General features: G+C 38.7%; 1 protein-coding gene across 1 annotated transcript; it reads left to right on the top strand.

The window, feature by feature from the left end:
- The first annotated feature begins 1,132 nt into the window (after nt 1-1,132).
- LOC125869816 (uncharacterized) lies at nt 1,133-2,190 on the top strand. Its single transcript, XM_049550244.1, has 3 exons — nt 1,133-1,357; nt 1,444-1,558; nt 1,757-2,190. Exons 1-3 carry the CDS (start codon nt 1,133-1,135, stop codon nt 2,188-2,190), a joined length of 774 nt encoding a protein of 257 aa, XP_049406201.1.
- The last annotated feature ends 8,611 nt before the right edge of the window (nt 2,191-10,801 follow it).

Here is a 10,801-nt window from a genome sequence, read left to right as displayed (position 1 = left end):
CCATTGTCATGCCGTAGGATGTTATGTCTATTATGTATGGATAGGGTGTAATGGTGAAAGATTACGAATGGTAAGTTCACTTTTGGTGACCTTAATGTGGAGCCTTGGTGTGGATGGTGGTATGGGATGCTATCCGTGCATTGCAAATGGTATAGCATGAGGGTTACTTGAGGTGAAGGTCTAAAGAGGAAGGTAATGATTTATATGATGATTATACTTGTATTGTATGTCTCTTATGCTATTGTACATTGTATTTTAAAAAAGTGGCAAAAAGCATGGTTTCCAACCAAAATGTCCCTTTTAAAGCATGTTTTTGCATGGTATCATACTTAGTACATTTTTGTGTGCGAACCCATATCTCTCTTATTTTTACTACAAATGTAGGTTCCATCAAGTGATTGCTTCTAGCTAGATTTAAGTGCTTGGATTGCTATTGCTCCAAGGTTTGAGTGGTACCTCCTCATAGATCTAGGACAAGTGTCTTTTTTAAGTTTCTTTCCTTTTTCATGTAATAGACATTTAGTAGTTTTAAGATTGTTAAGGGCCGTGTCCATACTTATGTCTTCAGATTGTGTCTAAGATGGCCATGTGAGACTTAGGCTTTCGCTGTGTCTTTTAAAAGATTGTTAAATGAATATTTTGAATCGTATGGTTTTGAATGAAAAGTTTTAATCTGTACTATTTCTATCACCTATGCAATGAATGAATGCTATGAGGTTTGTATAAGACCCCTTCGGGGTCTAGTACACTGTGTTACGACTAGGGGGTACTCTCGAGTCATGACAAACATGGTATCAGAGCATAAAATTTTGGCAATAGTTTTTAGGGTTGATATCTCACAAGCCTTGTCTAGTAGAGTCTTGTTCATCGGTGTGAGTAGTGACACATCTATGAGCGAGAGGCTATAGGACGTTAGAAAGTTACACTTCTTTCATATTCTTGAAGTCGTGCCTTAGAGTTTAGCTTTATAGATGTTATTTTCCTAATCCTTATCTTGTGTTTATAGGGTATGAATACAAGGGCTAACCAAAGAAGGATGGAAGACGAGATTGAGAATGAGGGAGTTCCTCCCCAAGGACTATAAGGTAACCAAGTGCATCAAGAGAATGAAGTTCCGGTGGATCCCCTGGCCATGACTAATGAAGATATTAGGACGGCTTTCATAACCTCAGCTCAATCCATGATGGCTCAAGCTAACCGAGATGTGGGGCCTAGGGTGAATGCTAATGAGAGTATCGTGGCCTCCAGGTTGAAAGACTTTGTGAGGATGAATCCTCCCATTTTTCTTGGCTCTAGAGTGGGAGATGATCCCCAAGAATTCTTGGATGAAGTTTATAAGATAGTCAATGTTATTGGGGTAACTTCTAGGGAGAAAACGGAGTTGTCTTCCTATCAATTGAAAGAGGTTTCCTAAGTGTGGTTCACTCAATGGAAAATCAATAGGCCTTTATAAGCGGTTCCTATAGAATGGGAGGATTTAAGGAAGTATACCTTGGTAGGTACTTTCCCTGTGAGAAGAGGGAGTGTAAGGCTGAGGAGTTTATCAATCTTAAGCAAGGTAGCATGTGTGTGGAAGAGTACTCTTTGAAATTTACTCTCTTGTCTAAGTATGCTCTGTCCTTGATATCTAACCATAGTGATGAGATGAGTAGGTATGTGATGGGTATATCGGACCTAGTTGAGGAATAGTACCATACATCGATGCTCCATAATGATATGGACATTTCTAGACTCATGGTGTATGCTTAATCTATAGAGGAATCCAAACATAAGAGGAAAGGCGGGGAGTTAAAGAGGGGTAGATTCGATGAGCAAGTTCTACCTAGGTTCAGGAAGAAAGATCCTAACCAAGATTATTCTAGTGCCCCTAAGGCTTATGAGGAGAAAGGTGGTGGACCTCTATTTTCTAAACTTCTTTGCACCACTTTTGAGAAGAGGCATCATGGGAAGTTCTTAGCCGGTACTAGTGGGTGCTATGGTTGTGGAAAACATGATCACCAAGTGAGAAGTTGTCCTACTCTTACGGCTAGAGGATGGGAGGGCAATCAAACTCCTTATGTTGGCCCAGATCCTAATGCTCCAACGAAGAACCGTTTCGATGCACTTCAAGCCAATGAGGGCAAAAGAGCTAATCTGGATGAAGGTACCGGTAAGCTGATGGTTCCTTATGATTGTGAATGTGTTCTTTGAGGTTGTTTTTTTTTTTCATGATTAGCCTCAGTTGGGTTTACTGTTAAGTGGGAATGGAATGTTGAATAGTAGGTTGTGGTGAGTGTTGATATCCTTATCTCTTTCCTTCTATTCCTATTCAAGCTTGAGACCTAGAGTTCCTTGTAGCTTGTTTCATGTTTTGGAGTCTTATGTGAAAAATAAGTTTCCATGGTCTCCTTATGTTATGCATGTTCTAGTTGAATTGTTGTTTAAATGAGAAAATGAGTTTTCATGATTTATGTCCCTCCTGTTGATATGCATTTGATATGAATTGTCTATATGCTTCATGAGGTGAATTGTTGAACATGCCTAACTGTGCTTTTGAGAGTAATTGCATAATGAGCTTAATGATATTATGATGAGCATAATGTGAGTTGGAGAAGGGAGTTCCTCAAACGAAATGAGTAATGTTATTTTTTTGATGCATACTGAGTTTGTAAATGTAGTTCCTACTTGCCTATGTTGCATTTAGCTTTTGATATGGGGTTGATGTTTCCTCCTATGTTTATGCATTGTTTATGATGTTGCATGATTGTTGGGCTGCTAGTGTCAAGTCGTTTTGCCCTTAATGTATATTTTAAGTGGCATTCGACGACGAATGTAACTAAGTGGGGGATAATGTAACAACTCGGAAAATGATAGGTCGAACTAGAGCCTTAATGTTTGGGTTAGTGTGACTTTAGGTTGATTTCTAGGTTGTTTTAGAACCTAAATGGAGCAAGGTAGAAGCCTAGGGTGCAAGCAAAGGCCTAGGTTAGCAAGATAGGGTGAAAGAAGCCTTGTTCCTTGAGGGGCTGTTTGATCATCCAAATGGTTGGGATAGTCGAACTTTTGCCCTAGTGATCGCCTAGTGACTGCCCCATTTGGCCAAGATGCTGGACCAAAGGGTGAGCTAGCTCGCCAACCAGCTTGGCATGTCATCCATTGACTTCTCTAGTCCGCCAAGGGGACTGCCTAATTTTCGAGCTCACTGGAATATTGGGTGAACCAAGGGTGCACTTGGCGAGTCGCCTAGTGCCCTTGACGAGCCAAGAGGAGCAAATGGGTGAGATAAGTCGTGAAGGAGGCAGATTTTTAAGTAAAGACTTGAAGGGTCCTTAGTTCTTTTCCTAAGTTGAGTCCTTATTATTCTATTCCTTTTCTAGCAACTATATAGCCCTTTTAAGACCATTTTAGACTTGAATTCTCTCATTCAAGTTACTCCAAATAGAATAAAAAAGAAACCCACCTCCTCTCAAATATTTCTCTTTCTAGAAGTTCCCAAGGAAAAAGAAGAAGAAGTAGGCGCTAGGGTTTTGGATTCAAGGCGTTTCTTCATCAAATTTCTTGGGGAATCTTAGTAAAGGTATGGTGATCCTTCATCTAGGGTTATCTTTCACTCTAGAGTCAATTTAAAAGATGTTTTCAAGTTCATGAAAAACCTTGGGTTTTACTCAATCTCATGGGTTCTTTTTTCAAACGGTTTCAAATGTTTTCTAATGTCATATAATGATTGTATTGATATTGATTAGATGATTTATGATGAAAATACTTCATGGACCCATAATTTCTGTCAATTCCTAAATTGTGCCTTTATGAAATTGATTTTTTGATTATGAAAACTTATGATGGTAATAAGTCTAAATTTATTTGGGTTATTGAATTGTATCAATATCTATGCCTTAATTATGGTAAATTGTTGCTATGTTAATTATTTGAGATTTATGGCCTTCAAGGCTAGGTATGACTAAATGTTCTTGTTGAATACGAATTGTGCTTGACCTATTGATCCACTGGAAAGGTGGAGGTGTTTACTTACTAAGTATATTAATGTGAATTCAATAATGCTATGTTGATCATGTCTTGAAGGTAATAGTGTTATGATTGAAAGGCTAATTCTCAATTTGACACTCATGAATGATGATGCTAGAATGAAAAGGATTTCAATGATGTAAAGTTCTAACTTGAAATTGTAGGTATAGACACCCTTTCTTGTTTATTGAATGTGTCTTGAATTGCTGAATAAGAACTGATTGGTTATGGAATTCCTTTCATATATGATTAATGAATGTGTCTTGACTTGATGGATATGAATCGATAGGCTTAAGACATTCCTTTCAGAAATGATCTAACGTAAAGAAGACTCTAGAATCGATAGTCTAGTGGCATTCCTTTCTTAATAGGTCAATGTACCATGAATCGATAGACATATGACATTCCTTTTATGAGTACAAGAATGTAATGAGGGACCATGAATCGAAAGGCCTATGGCATTCTTTTCATAAGGACTCTAGAGCTATCCTTGAATGTACCATGGATCGATAGGCTTATAGCATTCCTTCCTTGGGTAATGATGTATCATGGGTCGATAGGCTTATGGTATTCTTCCCTAGTACACTAATGTAGTGTGAATGAAATGAGTTATGGGAATGTAGGCTAAGCACTGAATGGATATGGTTAGATGGAAACTCTCCCAATGTTAGGTTAGAGTTCAAAGGAACATCTTCATATTCCATAACTATGTGCCCACATAGGATATTAGCCAGCGGATTCCATCCGAGCTAATGTTTTTGTTCCACCTTAGGCAAGTGGAACACCTCTGTACAGTGTGGGCCTATATGACACCGGATCCCATGTCTAGCTTGCATGGTCATTGTCGGTTAAAGGCTTATTCCCATCATGTGAGATGTGCATTATAGTTTCTTGAGAGGTTCTATTAATTGTAGGTGGTAGTATGGGATGCCATCTATACATTGCACGAGTATGCTTCGATAGGGTCATAGTGAGTTCTCTAAGTCTTAATAACTAATGTATGAAAGTCCTCTAAATGAAGTAATAGAAGAATGAGGACTCTTAAATGCTTAATGTGATATGCATGCTATATTTGGTCATATTATAAGTTATTTTCCCTTGTCATGCCTTAGGAAATGTTATGTCTCTTATGTATGGATAGGGTGTAATGGTGAAAAAGTATGAATGGTAAGTTCACTTTTGGTAACCTTAATGTGGTGCCTTTGTGTGGATGGTAGTATGAGACGCTATCCATGCATTGCACAAGGTATAGCATGATGGTTACTTGAGGTGAAGGTCGAAAGAGGAAGGTGATGGTTTTCATGATGATTATACCTGTATTGTATGTCTCTTATGCTATATTACATGGTATTTCTAAAAAGTGGCATAATGCATGGTTTCCAACCAAAAGGTCCCTTTTGAAGCATGTTTTTGCATGGTCATCATACTTAGTACATTTTTGTGTGCTAACCCATATCTCTCTTATTTTTACTACAGGTGTAGGTTCTAGCAAGTGATTCCTCCTAGCTAGACTGAAGTGCTTGGATTGCGATTACTCTAAGGCAAGAGAGGTACCTCCTCATAGATCGAGGATAAGTGCCTTTTTGAAGTTTCTTTCCTTTTTTCATGTAATAGACATTTAGTAGTTTTACGATTGTAAAGGGATGTGTCCCTACTTATGTCTTGGTATTGTGTATAAGATGGCCATGTGAGACTTAGACTTCCGCTGTGTCTTTTGAAAGATTGTTAAATGAATGTTTTGAATCGTATGGTTTTAAATGAAAAGTTTTAATTCTGTCGTATTTCTATCATCTATGAGATGAATGAATGTTATAAGGCTTGCATAAGACCTATTCGGGGTCGAGTACACCATGTTACGACTAGGGGGTGCTCTCGGGTCGGGACAAACATGGTATCAGAGCATAAGATTTTGGAAATGGTTTTTAGGGTTGATGTCTCACAAGCGACGTCTAGGAGAGTCTTGTTCATTGGTGTGAGTCGCAACACATCTATGAGCGAGAGGCTATAGGACGTTAGAAAGTTACACATTCTCAAATTCTTGGAGTCGTGCCTTAGAGTTTAGCTTTATAGATGTACTTTTCCTAACCCTTCTCTTGTGTTTATACGATATGAATACAAGGGCTAACCAAAGAAGGATGAAAGTGAAGATTGTGAATGTGGGAGTTCCTCCCCAAGGTCTTCAAGGTGACCAAGAGCCTCAAGAGAATAAAATTTTGGTGGATCTCCTAGCCCTGACCAATGAAGAGATTAGAACGACTTTTCTAACCTTAGCTCAAGCCATGACGGCTCAAGATAAACGAGATATGGGGCCTAGGGTGAAATGTAATGAGATTACCGTGGCCTCAAAGTTGAGAGACTTTGTGAGGATGAATCCTCTAATTTTTCTTGGCTCTAGAGTGGGAGAGGATCCCCAAGAATTCTTGGATGAAGTTTATAAGATAGTCAATGCTATGGGTGCAACTTCTAGGGAGAAAGAGGACTGGTCTTCCTATCGATTGAAAGAGGTTTCCCAAATGTGGTTCACTCAATGGAAAAGCAATAGGCCTTTAGAGGTGGGTGTTATAGAATGGGAGGAATTTAAGGGAGCATTTCTTGGTAGGTACTTTCCCCGTGAGAAGAGGGAATGTCAGGTTGAGGAGTTTATCAATCTTAATAAAGGTAGCATGAGTGTGGAAAAATACTCCTTGAAATTTACTCTCTTGTCTATGTATGCTCCGTCGTTGGTGTCTAACCCTAGAGATGAGATGAGTAGGTATGTGACGGGTATATCCAACCTAGTTCAGGAAGACTGACGTACGGCAATGCTCTATACTGATATGGACATTTCTAGACTCACAGTGTATGCTCAACTATTGAGGAGTCCAAACTTAAGAGGAAACGTTGGGAGTTGAAGAGAGGTAGATCTGATGGGCAAGGTCAACCTAGGTTCAAGAAGAGAGATCCTAGCCAAGATTATTCTAGTGTCCTTAAGGCTTATGAGGAGAAAGGTGGTGGACCTCCATTTCCTAAACCTCTTTACACCACTTGTGGAAAGAAGCATCATGGGAAGTGCCTAGCCGGTACTAATGGGTGCTATGCTTGTGGAAAGCATGATCATCAAGTAAGAAATTGTCCTACTCTTACGGCTAGAGGAAGGGAGGCAAACATACTTCTTATGTTGGTTCGGATCCTAATGCTCCAAAGAAGAACCATTTCTATGCACTTCAAGAGAATGTGGGACAATGAGCTAATCCAGATGAAGGTACCGGTAAGTTGATAGTTCCTTATGATTGTGAATGTGTTCTTTTAGGTTCTTCTGTTGTTTTCATGATTAGCCTTAGTTGGGTTTACCCTTAAGTGGGGGATGGAATGTTGAATAGTAGGTTGTGGTGAGTGTTGATATCCTTATCTCTTTCCTTCTATTCCTATTCAAGCGTGAGACCTAGAGTTCCTTATAGCTTGTTTCATGTTTTGGAGTCTTATGTGAAAAATGATTTTCCATGGTCTCATTATGTTTTGCATGTTCTAGTTGAATTCTTGTTTAAATCAGAAAATGAGTTTTCATGATTTATGTTCCTCCTATTGATGTGCATTTAATATGAATTGTCTATATGCTTCATGAGGTGAATTGTTGAACATGACTAACTGTTCTTTTGAGAGTAATTTCATAATGATCTTAATGAAGTTATGATGAGCATTATGTGAGTTGGAGAAGGATGTTCCTCCAACGAAATGAGAAATGTTGTCGTTTTGATGCATAATGAGTTTGTAGATGTAGTTCCTACTTGCTAATGTTGCATTGAGCTTTTAATATGGGGTTGATGATTCCTCCTATGTTTATGATGTTGCATGATTGTTGGGCTGCTGGTCTCGAGTCATTTTTTTCCTTAATGTATTTTTTAAATTTTATTCGAGGACGAATGTTACTAAGTGGGGGATAATGTAACGACTCGGAAAATGATAGGTTGAACTAGAGCCTTAACTTTTGTCTTAGTGTGACTTTAGGTTGATGTCTAGGCTATTTTAGAACCTAAATGGAGCAAGGTAGAAGCCTAGGGTGCAAGCAAAGGCCTTGGCTAGCAAGATAGGGTGAAAGAAGCCTTGTTCCTTGAGGGGCTGTTTGGCGATGGGGCAGTTTGATCGCCCAAAGGGTTGGGCGAGTCACCCTTGTGCCCTTGTGATCTCCTAGTGGCTGCCCCCTTTGGCCAAGATGCTGGACCAAAGGGCGAGATAGGTGGAATATCGCCAACCAGCTTGGCGTGTCGCCCATTGACTCCTCCAGCCCGCCAAGTGGACTGCCTAATTTTCGTGCTCACTGGAAAATTGGGCGAGCCAAGGGTGCACTTGGCGAGTCGCCTAGTACCCTTGGCGAGCCAAGAGGGGCAAATGGGCGAGGTAAGTCGTGAATGAGGCATATTTTTAATTTAAGACTTTAAAGGTCCGTAGTTTGTTTCCTAAGTTGAGTCCTTATTATTCTATTCCATTTATAGCAACTATATAACCCTTTTAAGACCTTTTTAGACTTCAATTCTCTCATTTAAGTTACTCCGAATAGAATAATAAAGAAATGCACCTCCTCTCAAATATTTCTCTCTCTAGAAGTTCCCATAGAAGAAGAAGAAGAAGTGGGAGCTAGGATTTTTTATTCAAGGTGTTTCTTCATCAAATTTCTTGGGGAATCTTATTAAAGGTATGGTGATCCTTCATCTAGGGTTAGATTTCACCCTAGAGTCAATTTCAAAGAAGTTTTCAAAGTTTTCAAGTTCATGAAAAACCTAGGGTTTTACTCAATCTCATGCGGTCTTTTTTGAAATGATTTCAAATGGTTTCTAATTTCATATAATAATTGTATTGATGTTTAATTGATGATTTATGATGAAAATACTCCATGGACCCATGATTTCTCTCAATTCTTAAATTGTACCTTTATGAAATGGGTTTGTTGATTATGAAAGATTATGATGGTAATATGTCTAAATTGCTTTGGGTTACTGATTTGTATCAATTTCTATGCCTATGGTAAATTGTTGGTGTGTTGATGATTTGAGATTTATGGCGTTGAAGGCAAGTTATGACTAAATGTTCTTGTTGAAGTATAATTGTGCTTGACCTATTGATCCACTAGAAAGGTGGAGGTGTTTACTTTCTAAGTGTATGAATGTGAATTCAATGAAGTTATGGTGATCATGTCTTGAAGGTAATTGTGTTATGATTGAAAGGCTAATTCTCAATTTGATACTCATTAATGATGATGCTAGAATGAAAAGGATTTCTGTGATGTAATGTTCTAACTTGAAATGGTAGGCTTAGGCACCCTTTCTTGTATAATGAATGTGTCTTTACTTGATGAATGTGAATCGATAGGCTATGGCATTCCTTTCATATATGATTAATGAATGTGTCTTGACTTGATGGATATGAATCGATAGGCTTAAGGCATTCCTTTCATAAATGGTCTAATGTAAAGAAGACTCTAGAATCGATAGGCTAGTGACATTCCTTTCTTAATGAGTCAATTTACCATGAATCGATTGGCTTATGGCATTACTTTCATGAGTATAAGAATGTAATGAGGGACCATGGATTGATGAGCTTATTTCATTCCTTCCTTGGTTAATGATATATCATGGGTCGATAGGCTTATGGCATTCCTTCCTAGTACACTAATGTATTGTGAATGAAATGATCTATGAGAATGTAGGCTAAGCACCAAATGGATATGGTTAGATGGAAACTCTCCCAATATTAGTTAGAGTTCCAAGGACCATCTTCATATCCCATAACTATGTACCCACATAGGATATTAGCCAGCGGATTCCATCCGAGCTAATGTTATCGTTCTACCTAAGGCAAGTGGAACACCTGTTTACGGTGTGGGGCTATATGACACCAGATTCCATGTCTAGCTTGCATGGTCTATGTCGGTTAAACGCATATTCCCATCATGCGAGATGTGCATTATTGTTTCTTGAGAGGTTCTATGAAGTGTAGGTTGTAGTTGGGATTCGATCTATACATTGCACAAGTAGGCTTCGATAGGGTCATAGTGAGTTCTCTAAGTCTTAATGAGTAATGTATGAAAGTCCTCTAAATGAAGTAATTGAAGAATGTTGACTCTTAAAGTCTTAATGCGATATGCTTGCTATACTTGGGTAATATTATAAGTTATTTTTCGTTGTTATGCCTTAGGAAATCTTATGCCTCTTATGTATGGATAGGATGTAATAGTGAAAGTGTACGAATGGTAAGTTCACTTTTGGTGACCTTAATGTGGTTCCTTGGTGTGGATGGTGGTATGGGACGCTATCCATGCATTGCACAAGGTATAGCATGAGGGTTACTTGAGGTGAAGGTTTAAAGAGGAATGTAGTGGTTTTCATGATGATTATACCTGTATCCGTACTGTTTTTATCACATATGCGATGAATGAATGCTATGAGGCTTGTATAAGACCCATTTGGGGTCAAGTACGCTATGTTAAGACTAGGGGGTGCTCTTGGGTCGTGGCAAACATGGTATCAGAGCATAAGATTTTGTAAATGGTTTTAAAGGTTGATGTCACACAAGCCTCGTCTAGTATAGTCTTCTTCATCGGTGTGAGTCACGACACATCTAAGAGCAAGAGGCTATAGGACATTAGAAAGTTACAGTTCTTTCATATTGTTAAAGTCGTGTCTTAGAGTTTAGCTTTATGGATGTTCTTTTCCTAATCCTTCTCTTGTGTTTATAGGATATGAATACAAGTGCTAACCAAAGAAGGATGGAAGAGGAGATTGAGAATGTGGGAGTTCCTCCCAAAGGTCTTCAAGGTGACCAAGTG

The sequence above is a fragment of the Solanum stenotomum genome, chromosome 7, assembly GCF_019186545.1.
Source record: "Solanum stenotomum isolate F172 chromosome 7, ASM1918654v1, whole genome shotgun sequence".
NCBI classification, from domain to species: Eukaryota; Viridiplantae; Streptophyta; class Magnoliopsida; order Solanales; family Solanaceae; genus Solanum; species Solanum stenotomum.
Note: the sequence above shows the minus strand (reverse complement) of the source record. Positions and strands in the feature narration are given on the sequence as shown.